At 59.8% G+C, this 20,681-nt stretch overlaps 1 protein-coding gene across 24 annotated transcripts in view; it reads right to left on the reverse strand.

The window, feature by feature from the left end:
• Window positions 1-20,681, reverse strand: part of EPN2 (epsin 2) — a 77,719-nt gene that overhangs the window by 34,496 nt on the left and 22,542 nt on the right. For 2 of the 24 annotated variants that reach the window (XM_084986384.1, XM_084986383.1), the window contains exons 2-3: window positions 17,660-17,723; window positions 17,086-17,283 (exon numbers count right to left, since the gene is read on the reverse strand). The exons of 8 other annotated variants lie outside the window; for them this stretch is intronic. Coding sequence is in view for 4 of the 16 variants with exons in the window: in XM_084986375.1 (XP_084842501.1) it covers window positions 2,307-2,401 (95 nt within the window). In the remaining 12 variants the exon portion in view is untranslated. Of the gene's footprint in view, window positions 1-1,056; window positions 1,950-2,306; window positions 2,488-4,159; window positions 4,453-5,595; window positions 5,731-7,615; window positions 7,749-17,085; window positions 17,284-17,659; window positions 17,724-19,694; window positions 19,716-20,132; window positions 20,375-20,681 lie in introns of those variants that run through there. 14 more of the 24 variants (XM_084986387.1, XM_084986389.1, XM_084986386.1 and 11 more) reach the window with 14 other exon arrangements.

A 20,681-nucleotide genomic window follows, 5' to 3' on the forward strand; every position in this document is an offset into this window, starting at 1 on the left:
CCGGCGACAAGCCAAGCCTAGCGGTGGACGTTTTCCTGGCCTGTGGGCTCCGTGAGGCAGAAAGGCAGGGCTTCCTGGGGCCCTTGGGGAGCAGGAAGAGCAGCCCTGGGAACGCTTCTGTCCTCGAGGAAGGCAGCTTGCGCACGAGAGCCCGGGGGCCAGACCCCGCCTCTAACGTGCTGTGACTCTGCCACCAGAAATACCCGCTAATGGCAGATGGCAACACCACCGGAGACTGGGGATCACAGAAGGGGGCATCTGATGGCTTCACAGCCCCCACCGGGCAGGCACAGCGGCAGATGAGTCTGCTCACTAGAACTTTCCAGCTCGAGACATGGGGGGAAAGCAGGCTCCTGGGGAAGATGTAGAATTCCCATGATTCCATGCTCGCCTTAGGCCTGGCCGGCCACTGCGGTGGTGCCAAGTGCTGGGCTGCTGCCACGGCTGAGCAGCCAGCAGGACAGCGGAAGCTAACGGGGGCTGTGGACCCCACGGCCAAACCCTGCTCAGCCTGACACTTCTCTCAAGAGGCGCTCAAGATGCTTGCCAGGTGCAACCTCCCGGCGGGTCCGGGAAGGTCCCTGCACGCTGTGAAGGACCAGCCAACGGCCAGGGGAGCAGGGCGCCGTCTGCTCACCTCGGCCCTCGAACCAGCGGAATTGGTGGCCACATCCGACTCCCCCATGTAGCTCTTTGGGAGGGGGGCTCACGGGCTGGCCCTGTCCCAACCCCCACCCCCGGCAGCAGGGGGTGCAGTCGGCAGAGCCCCCAGAGACCAGCTGACAGGCGACTTCAGCGAAAGGGCACAAGATAAGCCAATTATCCCCCATGTGGAAAGTCACTCTCCGTGCCCCCGGTGCCCGAGCTGGGCCCCGGCTCCTGGTCGGCCTCCCATGGGGCTGCGGCGACACCGGCTCTTCCCTGCTGTTCCCCATCTGTTCATGAACAGCGCCTGAGGGGGGTCTGCCCGTGGCCCACCGCGTCCTCGCTAAGGGGGACCCCGCGCCCGGTGAGCGCCCCAGCGCGTGCCCAGGGAGTGCGTGAGAGGCAACCCACCGCTCAGACTCGCAGCTCACGCCCGGCCCGTGTCCCGGGTCCTTCCCTCTGGGCCTCCGTCGCTCGGTTCGGCCCAGCTGCTCCGCTCACCGAGCTGGTGAAACACAGCGATGCTGTCAGCGCTTCATGACGCAGAGCCGAGGACACAGGACAGGCCGCAGACAAGCCTGCGCTGCGGGCAGGCCCACCCCGCCAGGCCACAGTGCCCCGGAGTGGAGGCCCGCGCGGCCGGGTCAGGAGGGCAGAGGGGCCTGTCCGTTTGGCAGGGGGTGTCGCAAGCCCGTTCCCGACCACACATACAAGCGCCAGCTCTTCTCCCGTGCAGCTGGCGTTTCCAAAAAGGTCTGAGATGTGCTCGCTCTGATACCGGAGCAATCGTCAGAGAACAGGCTGAGGACTGCGCCCGAAAATAGAAGCTCTTGAAACAGAAGCTGGAGCCTCCTAGCTGAGCCCTGCCTGCATGCCAGGGTGTCTCTCACCGAGCCGTCCGTCGGGAGACGGTACGAGGGGTGACTCCCCAGTGCCACATGTCACAGGCCAGGCAGTGGAGGCGCGGAGAGGTTGGGTGACTGGCCAGGGGACACGCCGGCAAGTGGGAGGACCGGGGCTGATCCAAGGTCTCTGGCTTCTGAGTCCACCCTCCAAGCCTTCCGACGGACCCACTCGGAAGGCACGAGAAGGGTGAACGAAGGGAAGCGAGTCTGCGGGCCCGGACGGCCCTCCCGGTTAGGGGCCCAAGAGGCTGGGAGATGGCAGAGAAGCAACCGGTCCCCTCCCTCCTGTTGAGCTGGCCAGAGGGGATCCTGCCCAGCTCAGCAAACCGAGTGCTGGAGGCAGAAGGCGACGCGGGCGCAGGCAGTGCAGCGCTGCACGGGGCTCAGACCCTGGCGCCCGGGCTCCTTCCAGTGTCGCCAAGGGAAGTGAGCCCCAAGGCTCTTCCGAGAAAGCCCCACCCCAGACGGTCAGGGCCCGCAGGCGGCCAAGTCAGGCAGCGACTTTAAAATGTGCTCTTCAGAACTCAGGCCTTAAGAAAGAGGGTCTCTGGTTATAACCCTGTCTTCTGCTAAAGCAGCCACACTGGCTGTGACAACCTAAGAACTCTGACTCTTCCTTTAAAACAGCCTTCACCTAAAATGCCACCAAGAAAAACACTCTTGGAGCGGAAAGGTAAACTTCCTTTTTTGGTTCAGAATAAAAATACGACTTCGCTCCTCCCCCGAAGCTGGAAACATGCCCAGCGTTGTACTTACTCTGGGACACGGGCTGGACTCTGACGTCCGTCGGCCCCAGAAGAGGAGCGCCGGCCCCAGGCCCCCGCGGCCCCCCGTGCCCATAGGTTGATCATGTGCTGCCGGCACCCGCGGAAGGGCCAGCGCCAACCACACGTGAGGCCCGGGACCAGGTCCCACACGCCTGGGCTCACTCTCCAGTCCACAGACGCCCGCACGAGCGCGTGTCTGCCGCCGGGAGCAGCGCGGGTGTGCACACACGTCGCGGGTCACGCGCCAAGCGTCCCAGCCTCTGCTCCCAGGAGCAGACCTCATGGTGCACGTTACAAACACCGTTCGTGGCTGGTGCTGTTCTGCCTCATGACACCATTTCGTCATCACAGCGCAGACAGAGGAGCAGTAGCGATAATGACACGTCTGACAGCACGTTTCAGAGCCTGGGCGGATTAAGGACGCCGCCAGCACAGCAGCACACCACGCGGCTTCGGGGCTGGATCGGGGACAACCCCACACACGACGACAAGCACAGACGGTGAGCTGGGTGCCCCGAAGCTCCCAAGAAGGTCTGCCTGCCTGAGGGCAGGGACACAGAAGGACCAAAGCCAGGACCTGGGCCTCCCTCCATGGCTAAGCAGCCTGGACGTGCCAACTTGCTCCCGTGCCCACCAAGGAGCAGGACGGCGGCCCCACTGGCAGGGCGCCTCCCGTGGCAGGGCTCTTAGGGCCCTCCTTCCATCCCCGCTATGGGCGGCAGGACGGTTTTCTCCTAGTCACTGCACGGTTAAACTCAAACACCTGCTTCAAGTGTTAACACGCACGAAATCGGGTACCACTGCCATGGTGGGGGGGGGGGTCTTTCCGTTTCTACCAAGATGTCATTCACGCCCTGTGAAATTCACCACTTCCAAGGGTGCGGCGCAGGCTTAGGACTGAGTATCCTCCCCGTGTGCCCACCCCTCCCCACTGGCACGTCATCTGTGCCCCGGAAGAACCCCTGAGAGGCCGTGGTCACGACCCGGGCCTCTCGCCGCCGCTCCTCGCGGCCGGTCCTGCTCTCCGTCCTGGTCCCTTCACTCGGCACACTCTCGGGCTCACCCACGCTGTGCCCCCGGCGGTGCCTTCTCCCCAGCAGGGCAGAGGAGCTTCCCCGTCGGGACAGACCACTTCCTTTACCCAGACCAGCTGGAGGACACGGGGGCACTGCCACCGCTTGGCCCCCACGCATAACGCTGCCGTGACCTCCGCGCTCGGCCTTTGTGGGGACATGGGTGCTCAGGTCTCCCGGGCAGACCCCGAGGAGCGGGCGGGGGGCCGGGGCACACGGCAGCTCCCTGGTTCGCTTTCGAGGAGCAGCCAGAGGGGCCAGGACGTCACCAAGATAAAAAACTCCTAAGATGAGTAACAGTCAACGCCTGCCACTTAAAATCATCTTAAGAAACACGGCTGCCGTCAAAGCCACTGGAGTGGGTTTGCATGTCAGGGGGCGGAGGTGGCGCCATCGAGGGGGGGCTTCCTCGTCCTGATGGAGCTGCACCGGGGGCGGGGGGGGGGGGGGCTGCGGGGGAGGAAGGGAGCAGAAGCCCACGCCAGAGGCAGACACCGAGGCACAGGCTGTCCAGGTGGGGAGGGTTTCAGGAGGAGGAAAGAGGCAGGACAAGTAGCTTAACGGCGGACGAAGGTAGCGGGAGGCACAGGTGCTGGCAGGACAGGCACGGAGAACGGAGCCGGCGAGGGACAGGAGGGGCCGGGGCGGGCGCGGGTCAGAAGCAGGCACGTGGCTATTGCTGAAGCCCAAGAAGGGCCAGGAGGGGCACAGCACAGGAGACCCACCGGCTGCAGGGAGGGGAGCCAAGCGGCTTCAGGATGATGCTGACCTGCAGGGCTGCAGGGAACGGGGCAAGACGAAGCCTTCGGGATGGGAGGGCGGCGGCCCCTCCTCCCAGTCATGCCAACGAACAGCTCGAACACCCTGGTGTGGGGGCACACGGACCGCCCCCAGACCTGCTACACGGTGGCCAGGGCCTCTGTGGCACAAAACTGCGCCTGCCACCCCCACCTCCCCTGCCCTCCAGGGAGCCTCTGCTGGGCTCCCCCATCTGCTGCGGCTGCAGGCGCCTGAGGCCTCGAGGCCGCCCGCGCTTCCGGCTCCCCGGCCCCTTCCTCCCACGACCTCTAGACTGCGGGCTCGGGGGACAGAGGCCCCCACTGTCTGCGCACTGAGGCTGCCTCACAGGGCCTGGCACGGTGCCGGGCACACATCTGCCGCAGAAATGAATGGCTCGAACCCCCACCTGCTCGCACGCCGCCCCCAGCTCAGCTGCTCTCCACCCCCTCACCCCGCTTCCTGGCCAGGACCGCGAACACTCTCACGGAACAGGAAGCGCGGCCCGGGATGCTGCTGCGCTTTCCAAATCACGGCTGGCAGAGGGAAGGCTGCCCCCACGCCTGCGGCCTCCTCTGGAAAATTCAAGTGGCGCCCTGGCAGCCCTGCCGCCAACGGCCTGAAAGAGCTGCGCGGGCGGCGGCGAAGCCCCCTCCCCCATGGGGTCCCCACGTGCCTCGGACGGACCCCCTGCAGCCCGCGGGTCCCCCCACACCCGGCGGGGCGGAAGCCCAACAGGAGAGGCCGTTGTTCGGGGCAAGCGGGGGGCTGAGTCAACGTCACACCGAGCGGAACAAGCAGAAACAAACCACGGCTCCCGTACCATGTAATTTCTTTAATTCTTAAAAGACTGGAAGTACACTGCTGAACGTCAAACACAAGAGCCCGAAAGAAACTACAGCTGGTCTCTTCCTCTGGGTTTCACCTCCATCAGCCAAATGCTTTTGTTCAAACACTGTTGACACTGCCTTTGTCCTACTCTGTTTGGAAAAACAATAATGCAGCTCACTTCCAGCACAGACGACCGCACACACATGCAGATCTGCCCAGAGGGCGCCCTGCCTCGGCCACCGGGAGAGCAGCGGGGCCTTCGGCACAGCTATGCCTCCCACGGACGACCCACCAGGGCCTGGGGAGCCGGGCCTGCTCCGCGACCGCGGGCTCGGCCGCCGCTGGCCAAGCTCACCAGGGACAGCTGCCATCTCCCTCAGGCCCCTGTGTGCAGCAGCCCGCAAAGGACGCCCGCTCCCGGGGAGAGGAGGGCTGGGTGACCCGGAGCCAGGGCACCTGCCACGAAAGCTCAGCGGGCCCCGTTCTCAGCCTCGGGAGCGGGGGGCACTTCCGCACGGCTGCCCTGCCCTCTCCGAGACCCCACCCGTTTCTCAGCTGCTCCCTGACGCTTTCACGGCGGGCCCGTGAGTCGCAGACCTTACGAGGGACCCCCTCCAGAGAGAATCACCCTCCCGGGCTCCGGACGCGGCTTCTCTCCCCGCAGTCACCGGTTCTGGGCATTGGTTCCAGCTGACCGCTTCCCAGGGCTGTGACGGAAGTGTGCTCCCCACCCGCTCAGAGCCGGTCACCGCCACGGCCGGCACTCGTGACGCCACATTCCCGCCCCGCGGCGCAGATTCGGTGGAGGCCTGGGTCTCTACCCAACAGCAGGGACAAGCAGCGGCCGCACGCGCGTGGCCCCCGGGTCCCGAGCAGCACTGAGCACAGGGCTTCCCTGCCCCAGAGGAAGCGGCAGGTAGAGAGGGACTAAAACGCGCCGCTCCAGCCCCCAAGGAAGGAGGAGCAGGTGCCGGCTTCCACACGCTGCGCTGCGGGAACCCGCTGCGGGAAGCCAGACTCGCAAGGCCACACGCCGCAGGTCCAGATGTGGCAGGTCCACGGAGACGGAGGGGACCGAAGGCGGCCGGAGGCCAGGGGACGAGGACGGCGAGCGGACGGCTTGACGGGTACTAGGTTTCTTGGGGGGGATGAAATAAGATGCTGCCGGCTGCCGTACGGCTCTAAACACACTCAGGCGCTGAACTCCGTGTTTCAGGTGACTGGACTTTATTTTGCGGCACGGCATGCAAACCACCCGTCCACAGGGCTGGGACCAACAGAAACAGGGCCTCCGGCAGCCGGGCCGCGAACGATGACGGCGACCACGGGACGCGCAGCCTTCGCGGCAAACGCAGCTGAGACGGGAGGGGCTGGCTGTTTTCCCGGCATCAAGCAGCGCCCCCGCCCCGACACAGACTCAGACGCATCCACACTACTGTGTGCTCACGCTGAAAACATGTCTGTGGCCGATCTGCTCAAAGTCCTGGAAGGAAGCCGAGGTCTTGGTTCTGTCCCAGTAGGACCAGACTCCATTCCAAGACCGGACTGAATCTTTAAACACAGGAGGTGGGGGTAGGGGTACTTAGAAGAATCTGGCTAGGGCAGAATAATTCCTACCCTGAAAAAACATTTACGACGCAAAACACGATGAATGAAGCTTGCAAAAACGTAACTCACAGAAATTGAGAAATAGGCAGCCAGTGACCTGAGACAAAAATGGGAAAAGAACTGGCCACCAAAAAATGTAAACAGCCCTTAAGCAACAGCCTGATCAGCTCACACTTTAGAAAAAGGCAAATTAAAACTATACGCTGCGGTGCAATGGGTTCAGCAGCATCTGGGGGCACTAGTCACAGGTTCGCTCCCCAGCTGGGAACAGTGGGTTAGCATCCAGCATTGCCACAGCTGTGGCTTAGGTGGCAGCTACGACTCAGATCTGATCCCTGGCCTGGGAGCTCCAGATGCCGCATGGCAGCCAAAAATGAAAGCAAACACACTGTACCGAGGAGCTCCCTGGCTCCGTGTTGTCACTGCTGGGGCACAGGTTTGATCCCGGGCCCCAGAACTTCTGCATGCTGCATGCCACAGGCACAGCCAAAAACAAACCAAAAAAAAAAAAAAAAAAAAAACTCTACGGAGAAATCCTGGACAAAACAGCAGAATAGACACATTCAAGCTCACCACCTCTCCTGCAAACAAAAATCACAACTAACTGCTGAACAACCATGGACAAAATGAACTGAAAACTACCAAAAGAGCTACTCTACACCCAAAGACAAAGCAGCAGCCCCAATGCCAAGGCAGGAAGGACGCTTTTGTGATAGAAGCAAAGGCCACACCCGCTGGGTGGGTGACCCGCAGACTGGAAAGGAACTGTCACAGAGACGCTCCTCCAAGAGGGAGAGCTCCAAGCCCCACGTCAGGTTCCCCAGCCCAGCGGCCTGGCACGGGGAGGAGGAACCCCGGAGCACTGGGCGTTGAGGGCCAGCGGGCGTGTGCACAGGAGCTCCACGGGGGCAGGGGGCAGACTCCACTCTTGCGGGGCCCACAAAGGACTGCATGTGCCCTGGGTCCCGGGGCACAGCAGGGACTCCGTCAGAGTCCGGGTCAGACCTACCGCAGGTCTTGGAAGGTCTCCTGGGAAAGCAGGGGGCGGCAAGGGCTCCCTGCGGGGACAGGACACTGGAGGCGGAGGCCCTTAGGGGACCATCACTGACGGGAGCTCCCCTGCAGGCTGCTCTTTTGGAAGAACGGCCAGCAGGCTCCAGTGCTGAGACACTCCAGGCCAAACAACCAATGGGGGGGAGCAGACACAGCTCCCCCCCAGCAGCCGACAGGCTGCCTACAGCCACCGCAGGCGCACGGCTGCCTCTCGTCACACAGCCCTGCCCACCAGAGACAAGACCCAGTTCTACCCACCAGTGGGCAGGCACAGTCCCTGCCACCAGGAATCTTGCATCAGCCCCCGGATCCACTGCACCCACCAGGAGACAGACAACTGCGCAGCCTGTAGAAAGGAGACCAGAAACACTGAAAGCCAGACAAAATGAAACAGCAGAGAAGTATGTTCCAGACAAAGGAACGAGACAAAACCCCAGAAGAACCACTAAGTGAAGTGGAGATAGGCAACCTACACGAAAAACCTTCAGAACGACAACAGCAGGGATGATCCAAGATCTTAGGGGAAGAAGCAGAGGCCCAGATGGAGACGTTACAAGAAATGCTTAACAAAGAAACAGAAGGGTAAAGAACAGAGATGAACGATACAGCAAAGCGAAAAGAAGCACACAGGGCGTCATCCACGGAGGATGCGCGCAGACCAAGGAGTGGGGGAGACGGGAGACGGACCAGCATCGAGAAAAAGGAATGCAAGGAAGTGAGGGCAGTCCGGGCCGCCGAGACAGCGTGAAGTGCGCCAACGTTCCCATTTTAGGGGTCCCAGAAGGAGGAGAGAGAAAGGGCTGGAGAAAATACATGAAGAGAGGACAGCCCAAACCTTCCCTAATGTGGGCGGGGAAGCACTCACTCAAGCCCAGGAAGCTCAGCGAGTCCACCCAGGACAAACCCCAGGAGAACGCACGGAGGCACGTATTCATCAAACTGACCAAAACCAAAGACAAAGAGCAAATATTAAAAGCAGCTAGAGGAAACCAGCCACACACAAGGGAACCCCTGGAGTTCCCGCTGTGGCGCAGTGGAAACAAATCCATCCGGGAGCCATGATATTGTGGGTTTGATCCCTGGCCTCCCTCGGTGGGTCGAGGATCTGGCGGTGCCGCGGCTGTGGCACAGACCGGCACCTACAGCTCCGGCTGGGCCCCTGGCCTGGGAACCTCCACGTGCTGCAAGCGCGGCCCTGAAAAGAAAACATACAAACAAACAAACAAACACCAAGGGAACCCAGACAAGGTTATCAGCTGGTTTCCAGCAGAAACTCTGCAGGCCAGAAGGGAGTGGCACGATGTCCTCACAAAGTGATGAGAGGAAAAAAATCTCCCACCAAGATGACTCCACCCAGCAAAGCTCTCATTCAGATCTGAAGGAGAAATCAAAAGCCTTACAGACAAGCAAAAGCTAAGAGGATTCAGCACCACTAAACCAGCTTCACAGCCAAGGCTAAAGGAACTTCTCCAGGTGGGAGAGAAAAGGCCACAACCAGAAACAAGAAAATTGCAAATGAGAAAGCTCACCAGTAAAGGCACATATACACTAAAGGTAGGAAGTCAGCGACACACAAAGATGATGTCAAAACCAGCCATCAGGAGAAGATATGAATGCAGGACACTGGAAAGGCGTTTGACATTAAGAGACAGTAACTTAGAACAATCTCTTATAGATAAATATATGTATATAAACACACACATACAGACTGCTCTATCAAAACCTCGCGGTAACCACTGACCAAAATCTGCAACAGCTACACACACAAATAAGAAAAAGCAATCCAATCACAACACTAGAGATAGGTGTCAAACCACAAGAGAACAAAAGAGGAATGGACGCAAAAAGACTAACCAAAACAAAAAGGACTAAAATCCAAAACAAGGAGCAAAAACGGCAGGAGGAACATACATACCAGGAACTACCTTAAACGGAAATTAAATGCTCCTACCAAAGGACAAAGACGGGCTGAACGGCCGCAAAAACCAGACCCATGCATACGCTGTCTGCAAAAGACAGATGAGGGCCAGGGAGACGCGCAGACTGAAAAAGCGGGGGGACGGACAGAAGCACCACCGGCAGGCGGACACCGAAGAGAGCTGCGGCAGCAGCCCTCCCGTCGGGCCAAACAGACTTGAAAATAAAGACCCTCTCAAAAGGCGTTCCGAAAAAAATACCCAAGTACACAAGGGAGTGCCTGCCTCAGCCCAGTGGCTACGCACCCACCCGATCAGCGCTCATGAGGATGTGGGTTCGGCCCCTGCCCCCGGTCAGCGGAGGAAGGATCCGGCACCGCCACGGACGGTGGCGAAGGCCGCAGACACAGCTCAGATCCTGCACCGCTGCCGCTGTGGCGCAGGCCGGTGGCTGCAGCTCCCATTTGCCCCCTCATCTGGGAACTTCCATGTGCCCTGGTGCAGCCCCAAAAAGCCAAAAACAAACAGACGAAGAAGGAGCCTACGTAACCATCAAAGGATCGCTCCAAAAAGGAGACCCAACGAATGACTGTAAACGGATAAGCACCCAACACAGGCGCATCTCAACACACAGGCGACTTGCTAAGAGCCCTAAAGAAGAAAGAGACGGCCACACACCCGCAGTGGGGCTTTTCACACCTCACCTGCAGCAACGCACAGACAGCCAGTCAGAAGACCAATGAGGGAGCACAGAGTTCCCGTCGCGGCGCAGCGGAAACGACTCCGATAAGGAACTGTGAGGTTGAGGGTTCGATCCCCGGCCTCGCTCAGTGGGTGAAGGATCTGGCGTGGCCGTGAGCTGTGGTGCAGGTTGCAGATGCGGCTCAGATCTGGCGTTGCTGTGGCTGTGGTGTAGGCTGGTGGCTACAGCTCTGATTCAAACCCTAGCCTGGGAACCTCCATATGCCATCCATGTGACCCTAAAAGATCAAAAAAAAAGGAGAAAAAAAAGGGTCACTGAAGAAATCAAAGAGGAAATTGAAAAATATCTAAAGAAAAATAAAAATGAAAACACAAAAATCCAAAACCAGGAGTTCCCGTCGTGGCTCAGTGGTTAACGAATCTGACTAGGAACCATGAGGTTGCAGGTTCGGTCCCTGGCCTCGCTCAGTGGGTTGAGGATCCGGCATTGCCATGAGCTGTGGTGTAGGTTGCAGACGCGGCTCGGATCCTGCGTTGCTGTGGCTCTGGACCCCTAGCCTGGGAACCTCCATATGCCGCAGGAGCGGCCCAAGAAATAGCAAAAAAAAAAAAAAAAAAAAAAAAAAAGACAAAAACCCAAAACCTATGGGATGCAGCAACAGCAGTTTCAAGAGGGATGACGTTTACAGCAATACAATCTTACCTCAGGAAACAAGAAAAAATCTCAAATAAACAACCTAACCTTACACCTAAAGCAACTAGAGAAAGAACAAACAAAAGCCAAAGTTAGCAGCAGGACAGAAATCAGAAAGATGAGAACAGAAATAAATGGAAGAGATGAAGAAAGTAGAAAACAGCAATGAAACTGAAAGCGAGTTCCTCAAAAAGATAAACCTTTAGCCAAGCTCAGGAAAAAAGTAACAGGAGTTCCCGTCCTGGCCCAGCGGCTAACGAACCTGACTAGCATCCATGAGGATGCGGTTCAATCCCTGGCCTTGCTCAGTGGGTTAAGGATCTGGCGTTGCTTTGAGCTGGGGGGTAGGTCGCAGACGCGGCTCGGATCCTCTGTGGCTGTGGCTGTGGCTGTGGTGCAGGCTGGCAGCTGTAGCTCCGATTCGACCCCTGGCCTGGGACCCTCCATATGCCATGGGTGTGGCTCTAAAAAGACAAAAATAATAATAGCAATAATAAAAAGGAGAGGGCTCAAATCAAGAAAATTAGAGGAGTTCCTGCTGTGGCACAACAGGATTGGTGGCATCTTGGGAGTGCCAGGATGCAGGTGTGATCCCCAGCCTGGCACAGTGGGTTAAGGATCCAGCGTTGCCACAGCAATGGCTTAGGTTGCAGCTGCAGCTCAGATCTGACCCCTGACCTGGGAACCCCATATGCTGCAGGGTAACCAATGAAGAAAAAAATCAATAAAATAAAATTAGAAATGAAAAAAAGGAGAACTTAGAGCTGACACCATGGAAATGCAAAGGATGCTAAGAGACTGCTCCCAACCTCAGTGTCACACACCTACTCCCAAAACCACGGTGTCACACACCTACTACCAAAACCACGGTGTCACACAGCTACTACCAAAACCACGGTGTTACACACCTACTACCAAAACCACGGTGTCACACAGCTACTACCAAAACCACGGTATCACACACCTACTCCCAAAACCACGGTGTCACACAGCTACTACCAAAACCACGGTGTCACACACCTACTACCAAAACCACGGTGTCACACACCTACTCCCACCACGGTGTCACACAGCTACTACCAAAACCACGGTGTCACACAGCTACTACCAAAACCACGGTGTCACACAGCTACTACCAAAACCACGGTGTCACACAGCTACTACCAAAACCACGGTGTCACACACCTACTCCCAAAACCACGGTGTCACACAGCTACTCCCAAAACCACGGTGTTACACACATACTACTACAAACCACACAATCACACACCTACTACCAAAACCACGGTGTCACACACCTACTCCCAAAACCACCGTGTCACACACCTACTCCCAACCACAGGGTCACACATCTACTCCCAAAACCACGGTGTCACACACCTACTCCCAAAACCACCGTGCCACACACCTACTCCCAACCACAGGGTCACACATCTACTCCCAAAACCACAGTGTCACACACCTACGACCAACCACAGGGTCACACACCTACTCCCAAAACCACGGTGTCACACACCTACTCCCAAAACCACAGTGTCACACACCTACGACCAACCACGGTGTCACACACATACTACTACAAACCACACAATCACACACCTACTACCAAAACCACGGTGTCACATGCCTACTACCAAAACCATGGTGTCACACGCCTACTACAAACCACAGGGTCACACACCTACGACCAACCACGGTGTCACAAACCACAGGGTCACACACCTACCACCAACCACAGGGTCACACGCCTACAACCAACCACAGGGTCACACACTTACTACCATCCACAGTATCACACACCTACCGCCCAACCACGGTGTCACACACCTGTCAGGTTGGCAAAAACCCGAAAGTCTGACTCTCCCCTCTGCTGGTGAGGCCAAGCACGCTAATCCCAGGAGGGCCTTGGCAAAGTCTATCAAAACGACAAACGCGTTTAGCCTCTGACCCAAGCACCTTCCCTGGGGCACATGCCACCTGCACACCCCCTGCGCAGGCGGGAAGACGCGTGTGGAAGGCCACAGCACGGGGAGAGGGGACAATGCCGGGAGCCTCTGTGCTGGGGTCGGCATTTAGCACGGAACAGAAGGCAGGCATCACAGCGCCGCGGCAGCGCTCAGCGAGGACAGTGGCTCTCCGGGTGCGACGTGCAAAGTCTCTGGGCCCCACGACGTGGGCCACGTTTTGTTTGAACAAAGAGGGAGAGACACGAACATAAACTTGCTCTTGTTTTGTTTACACAAAGACGCCCTGGAAGGCGATGCAGCTACTACAAGGGTTGCTATCGGGAGAAGGCAGTGGGGTGGGGAGGTCAGAGGTGAGAGGTCAGAGGTGAAGGCCAGATTTCCCAGAACGTGCTTCAACACCTTCTCATTCTAGACCGACGTGAACACATCACCTGCTCGAAAGAGCGCAGCATTGTTTTTTGCAGTCCCATCCTCATTCAAAAAGAAAAAAAATCAAAGCCTTTGGCCAAAAGCCCAGACGCCGGCACCGCGAGCAGCACCAGGATGAGCGGCAGCCCAGGGGCTCCCGGCGCCCACGCACCCACCCCACCTGCTCCCCAGCCGGCTGCGTGGTCCCGGCCCACTCTCCCGGGACGGCCCAGCGGGGCCCGGCCTCACCCCACCAGGGACAGAGCCCCGGCACCCCCTGTGCGGCAGGTGTGCCCTCAGCACCTGCCGGCTGCCAGGCTGACACAGCCCCCAGCGAAGCGCTCGTGTGGACACAGACAGAAGGTGCCTTGGGCGTGGAGCACGAGGGGTGGCTGAGGGGGTGACTGCAGCCTCTAAGCGCAGAGAAGGCCACGCAGGGACGGCCCTGGAGGCCAGCGACAGGTGACAGACGTGGCTCGGATCCCACACAGACAGTGTTGGTTTCCCCCTTCCTGGTTTTAAACCTTCCTGGTTTTAAACCGAGGTCTTTTCCTCCCTCCGTGGGGCCTTTAACTTCCCACTACAGGGATTGCTTCCACACCTGCCTGCTGGCCCTGTGAGCCACCCGCAAATCCAGGCAAACCTTCTCTGACAGGCGCTCCAGGCCACCCTCCAGGGACAGGCATCCCAGCACCGGAGAGCTGTGCAGAGGGCACTGTCAGGGCACAAGCAGCATCCAGGCCAAGGGCTCCAGAGCCGCTGGCTTGGCAGCGCGGTGACCGGGGGACCTACAGCCAGGCTGGGGCGGACGGAGCCGGTGCCCCAGGCCAGCGCCCTCCTGTGGAAAGGCCTGTTCTCTCCTCTGGGCCATCAACTGCCCGTCACCAACGCCTCATCTCAGCCAACCGGACCTCACCTCCAACGGCAGAGCCACTGCCAGCCTGGCTGCTGCGCTCACCTGGAGCGGCAGGTGCGGAAGACGAAGCCGAGCATCCCGGCACCGGGAAGGGCCCCGAGGGCACATGGTCCCCGTCTCTCCCCATCGTCGTCAAGGGGCAACCGAGGCCCAGAGAGCGGGAGGGACCGAGCCCAAGGAGGCGACGCCCCACGCTGGGCCCTGAATCGGCGCAGTGTGCTCAGTCTCAGGCCCACGGGCCTCCCCACGGGCCCGGCCCGCCCCCCACGGCCAATCTCGGCAGCAGCGCTGGCAGCCGCCCGTGGTCAGGGCCCCCCCCCATCCCCCAATCAAGGGCCGCAACAGCCCCGCGGGTAAGGCGAAGCCCCTACCTCACAGGGGTCCCCTCCTGAGGCCTCTCGGGGCTGCGGACCCCACCGCCCGCCCACAGCAAGGGCGAAGGGCCGACCCGCAGCTGGCTCGTCTCAGGGCAGCCACTCAAGGGGCAGCAGCGTGCCATCCCGCGACGGCCACGCAGGCCCTGGCACCAGACAACAACCACGCGGGGCGAAGAAACCACAACATGAACAGGGGTGCTTGGGCTGCGGGATGGAACGCCAGCGACACGGGACTGTTACGATCATGACACAACGACAGAGGCGATCCCTCCGAGCGATGAAAGAACGCGACCCGTGATTACAGTGACAGGGCCGCAGGTGAGGCTCTCCTTTGGTCCTTCCGACTGAACGACCTTTTCAAATCTTCTTGCAGAGCCACCAAAACAGGCATCCTGAACTCTCCCCACGAGGCTCGGGGCAAAAAAGAAACCCAGCTTGGCAAGGCTGTACTGGGTTGTCTCTTGCGGTTGGGCTGGCTGGCGGTAATCTCTGGAAACTACTGATAATCTGACGGTGGAGAAGAAAAAAAAAGTTAACAAGATTTTGTTCACAGTCAAAGAACTAAATGAACACAATCTAGGATTTTTGGAGGGAGGGAGAAGGAATAGTGGGTTTGGTTTTGTTTGTCTCTGTTAAAATCTGCCCAATGCTTTGCAGCCTGAGCCCCTCCCGGCACAACCTCTGCAGCACCAGTCCTTCCTGCCCAGCCCCCGAGCTGGGGCTTCTGTGGTTCCACCCCAAGGAGAGCTTTCCCACTGGGTCCACTGACAGGAAAATCACCAGAAGCTACATAATCCTCTTTGCTGGGCTTCCTTTGGGTCCTACCCTCCCCGCTGTCCTCCCGACTCCATCCTTTTCATCTATTTATCCTGCCCTGTTCCTAAAAAGATGAGACACAGCCTGCAGCAGTGGTTCTCAAGCCGGACCACAGTTCGAGTCTCCAGGGCACTCCGGAAACAGGCTCAGGCTCAGGCTCACGCCCCACCCAGATGATGTGAGCATTTGAGAACTAGTGGCTTGGAGAAAGCCAGAGGAGAGTGAAAAGCAAGTCACAAGAAACCTGGGAAACAAAAGGGGGAGGGGAACTGGGCCACAAAGTAAGAAGGAACCTGAAGTCCAGGCCACACCAGAGTTGGGACGAATGCTTGGCCCTGAGCTGAGCTTCCTGGTGGCCAAAGCAAAGAGGATTCACACCGTCCACAAGACAGAAATAAACTAGAGCCACAGAAGACTCTCCTTGTCCTGGGGGCCTGTGGTGAATACCTCTCCGGGGGGAAACACAGCACCACACAGATGACAGCGTGCTCCCAACACCAGCAGCAGGGGCATCCAGCCAGCAGATGGCCCCTTGGACTGCCCGCTAACCCCTCACTGGAAATACACTCCTAACAGAAACCAAGGCCCAGATATAAACCAGGCCAGAGCAGCCCTGCATCTCCCCACTGGCATCGGTGTACCCCACCAGCCATCCTGAACTCGGCACACGGCCACAAGGACGCCGGGGCACCGGCCCTGACCGTCTCACCGAGGAACGCGGTAAGTAAAGGTGCCGACTCCTCCAGGGAGCAAGTCCTACGACTGCCCGGCTCAGAGAGGCCAGCGTCCGTCCCCAGACCCGCAGCCACAGAAGCTGGGCACCGATAAGTCCCGAGCACAACCCTCCGTGCAGGCCGCGTCCCGGGTCTGCGCGTCCCCGGCGGTGAGCCGCGTGAAGCGTGTGCGCTGAATCAGTGGAGGCGAGGGGCCGTCACTCTCCTGCCCCCCTACACGACGCTACTTTGGATCCACGCGCCGCACATTTCAACTTGCGCACCGACAAGTGACAGGAGCGGCTGTGCACAGCTGCCCAGTGTCCAGCAACAGAGAGACGGGCAAACAAATCACGGTCTATCCACACCGTGGAGCATCGCTCATACAGAGGCGCAGAGCCCTGACGCACACGACCGGGGGCGGGGGTGACCCTGGAAGCCCGACGCTGAGTGAGAGAAGCCAGGCGCAGAGGACGGCCCAGGCCACGTGGTTCCCTGGTGTGCAAACCCGGGAACAGGAAGGGGCCTGCTGGCAGCCGGGGGTGGGGGAGAGGGCGAGGAGGGCGTGGCTGCTGCGGGGCCAGGTCTCCCGGGGGAGCTGGGTGCTGGCGAGACCGCCTGGCACTGGCACTGCGCTCAATGCCACGGACGTTTTACACTTTAAAATGGTTGCCATGGTCAAGTGTGACACGTCTCTTACCCCAAAAATTAAAATAGCAAAACTCTCGTCGTCTCACCACAATAAAACTGCGAACAAAGTTCAATCCACATCAAGCGTTTGTATAATCACTATTCCACACTGAAAACATTCAACCTTGAACCCAGAGCACACCAACATCCGAGTGCGGGCCGCTGGTGGTCAGTCCTCACTTAAAAATAAGTCTGTATCTGTGAGCGATACACACTGAGGCGCTTACCAGTGGAGGGAAGGCTGGGGTTCGCTTCGAAAGAATCCAGAGGGAGCGGGGAGGAACCTGGATTAACACAGCCGAAGCCAGCTGGGGGTTCACCGAACTAGGCTGCTCGGCTGAGCGGGAAATCCTCCATGACGCGAAGTTTTGCTTTGTTTTCAACCAAGTCTCCAAAGACCTCTGACTGACTGACTGGATCACAGTCTGCCGAGAAAGAACGAGATGCCCCTAGACTGTCAAACCCAGAGGCTCAACGCTGCGCCTCCACCTGTGCCCCCTGCATGGGGTCACCTGGGGCAGGCCCAGCCACGAGAGGCCACACGAAGGGCTCCCCAGAAATAATCAGAGCCCCAGTTCAGACCACCGGACCCAGCGGCATCTGGCCTGGCCCCTCCCTCTGCCATCTGGGCCTCCGAAATGCCTGCCATCAGCTGGGGTCCAGGTGATGTCTGCACACAGGGGGAGCTTTCGCCGACACACCTCTGCTGAGCCCCAGAACCTCCCAGGACCTGCAGGCCAGGGCCTCCCTCCCGAGAGGCAGGAGGGGCTGACACCGCAACTGCCCGTGGGCTCGTCTCACCTTCTCGCTCTCCCAGCGCTAGGTCTGCAGCCATCCCACCTCAGCCTGGCCGTGTTCCCAGAGCCTAGGACAGCACAGGGCACAAAGCAGATGTTCAGCTAAACGTGCCTATGTGGTCCCGCCTCACGGACACTGCTCTGAAGGTGCGTTACACAGACCTACTCTACACGAACGCTGCGAGACAGAAGACGGAGGGCCCCAGGATGCACCTGAGTTGGACGCCAGGAAAGGAGGGGACAGGAGACAAGGAGTTATGGTGCCAACACTACCACCTGCAGTAGCAGCAGAGATGCTCTGGAATGCGGAGCCTGAGTCAGAGAGGGGGGCATGGACGGGGGCCAGGCTGTGTGCCAGGCAGAGGCAGCTGTGCGACGAGGGCCTGGAGGAGGCGGGGGTGGTCGAAGTTGTGCAGGAAGGAGGAGGAGGGCACAGGAGAGGGAGGGAGGCAAGCTCCAGCACCCCGAACACGGGCACTGTCACAACAGGATGGGTAAGGCCTTAGGTCCCCGGAGCAGGGCCCAGGCACTGAAGGGAAGGGAGTGGGCACCACGGGAGGGGTGGGGGCTGTAGAGAGCGGGCGCACGCAGCCCCATCCAGAGACGGCGCCGAGCCTGGCACTGCCCCAGGGTTGCCAGGCAGCAGTGCGGGCCCTGGCTGCCCAGCGTTCTGATTTGTCAATGAAGCTGCAAGCCTGGACTGCTATGCAAGGCCTCCTGATCTTCAAGCTGGCATCTGGGGCAGACAGAGCAACGGCTTCCCAAAGATGCCCACATCCTAATTCCGTGACATGGCAGCAGACGAGATTAAGTTTCTCATCAGCTGACCTTAAACCAGGGAGAGCGTCCTGGCTTATCGGGGCTCAAGGTGATCCAGGGACCTCAAAGCCCAAGTAGGCGGCAGAAGAGCCAGTGTCCGAGTGACGTGGCCCGAGAGGAACAGGACGGGGACAGGACCGGCTACCGCTGGCTTTGAAGAAAGAGGGGACCACGAGGCAAGGGCTGGTGGGCCTCTGGAGGCTGGAAAAGGCAAGGGGACAGAAGCCCTAGGGCCTCCAGAGGGAACCAGCCCTGATGACACTGGGACTTCAGCCCAGCGAGAGCCAAGCAGGGATTCTAAGCCAGAGAACTGCGTTGTTTTAAGCCACTGCATTCACGGTTAAGGTGTTACAGCAGCCACAGGAAACTAATACAGAACCAAGCTGAATTGTTAACAGACACAGTAGAACCCAAACCACACGCATCCGTGGGATCAGGCCCCCGGGCCACGTCTGTCTAGCTCACACTGCGGAGCGGCAGGGCCGGGCCATCTCTTGGGCTCCTGGGTACCCAGGGGCCCTCTCACATGCACCCTCGCCTTGACAAATCTGCTCATCAAGGGCTCCAGGGACTTCTGGAAAACAGAGCTGCTGGGCTGGAAGGAGTCCCTCCTCCAGGGCCCGTTAACCGCGGCGGCACGAGCTCGCTGCCGATGCCACCCTGGGACCTGAGAAGCCAGCACTGAGGAGGGGGAGAGGGCCAGAATCCTTTCCAGCTCCACCTTCTCCGGCGTTTCGGGTCTGGGGAAGCCTCCAGCACCGCCAGGGTGGCTCCCCGGCACCACAGCAACGACTTCGCCTTGGTTTTTCTCGAACAGCTGAGTGACACTGCTCAGATCAGCCTTTCCCGCTCCCCTCGCTCAACCAGGGCTGAGCTGCTCTGAGCAGAGGCCGGGGGAGTCACCGCCAAAGACTCAGAGCTGCGAGGGCCACACACACACACAGCCAGGCCAGCCCTTCCTCCTCCACGCCGCCCGCCTGGCTCGCAGAGCCTGCCGCTCCCCTCTGGGCCCCCCCGGGCTCGGCACAGCCCACCCCGCCTGCAGCCCCGCGCCTTTCCTTCAAGACTCTGCTCACATGCTGCTCCCTCTCTGGCACCCAGGGTCACTCTCAGGGTCCGACACCCCCTTCTCAACGTCGCCCTCAGGCTGACATTACCTGGCCCGTGTCAGAAGCCCCCTCGCCCCACCAGGCCAGGAGCCCCTTGAAGGCAGAACTTACTCCTTACTGCGTGCGTATTCCCAGCCTAGAACGCACGACGCACACCGCAGACCAAACGAATGGACTAGCAACCAACTTCTTCTGGAAACACCGTACGTTGCGGTTTTGCGGTTTGTGAGAGAGGCACCTGGTAAAACCGCACGCTAATCTCCGGCCAGCAAAGTGAACCCGCCGAGGTGAGGAAGTCTGAATTACAACCATCTCTGGTATAATTACGTTAAAGAAACGTAGCTTCCAACCTCGCCAGCAGGGTCAGCGGCAGTTGCAGCATCAGGGGCGCAGGAAGGAGCCTGGCTCCCAGGCTGGACGGAGCGGCCGAGGGCCCGTGAGAGACGCTGCCGAGGGAAGTCCCCAACAGGTGGGTGGCGTCCCCTCCGCCCTCACCCGTGCGCCCTCTGCGAAGCAGTCCCCCTCCCCCGAGGCGGCTCAGAGGCGAACCTGGCAGCCAGCCGGGTGTCACCCCACTGTCCCCGACCTCCTCCAGCACGACTCCAGCTCACCGCGGCGCCCTCTCCGCGGGCCCAGCACAGTGGCTGGCCGGTAGCTCAGGGCCCCGGCACCCTCCCACGTGACTGCGAAGGCTTCCTGCTCCCTCCGGTTCCAGCCTTCTCCCTCCTAATCCCTGACCCTCCCAGAAGCTCCCCGATCAGACGGTTCAGCTTCTCAGCCCACACAAAGCTTCGGAATCCTTTGGAGCACTTCTAAAAAAGCCACCGGCTCCCCCTCCGCCGCATGGGGTGGGGCCCCATCACAGGCATTTTTCAAAAGCTCTCCGGGCCACGTGATCTGCAGGTGCAGCCAAGGCTATGAGCTCGAAGGGCGTCCCATCCAGCGTCCCAGCAGGCAGTGAGGCCCCGCCGGGCCAAGGCACCGCCTCTCCGCACACAGGAGGGCCTCTGCCTCGCACCCCTGCGCGGGCTCCGCAACAGTGGCCCGTCCAGCCTCCTGAAGCCCGCCCAGCCCAGCCCTCGCCTGCGGGCCTCTGAC

Source organism: Sus scrofa, chromosome 12 (assembly GCF_054392235.1).
Source record: "Sus scrofa isolate SSC_HxYL_T2T_F1_AM1 chromosome 12, Sscrofa_HxYL_maternal_Yorkshire_Landrace_v2.0, whole genome shotgun sequence".
Classification (NCBI taxonomy): Eukaryota; Metazoa; Chordata; class Mammalia; order Artiodactyla; family Suidae; genus Sus; species Sus scrofa.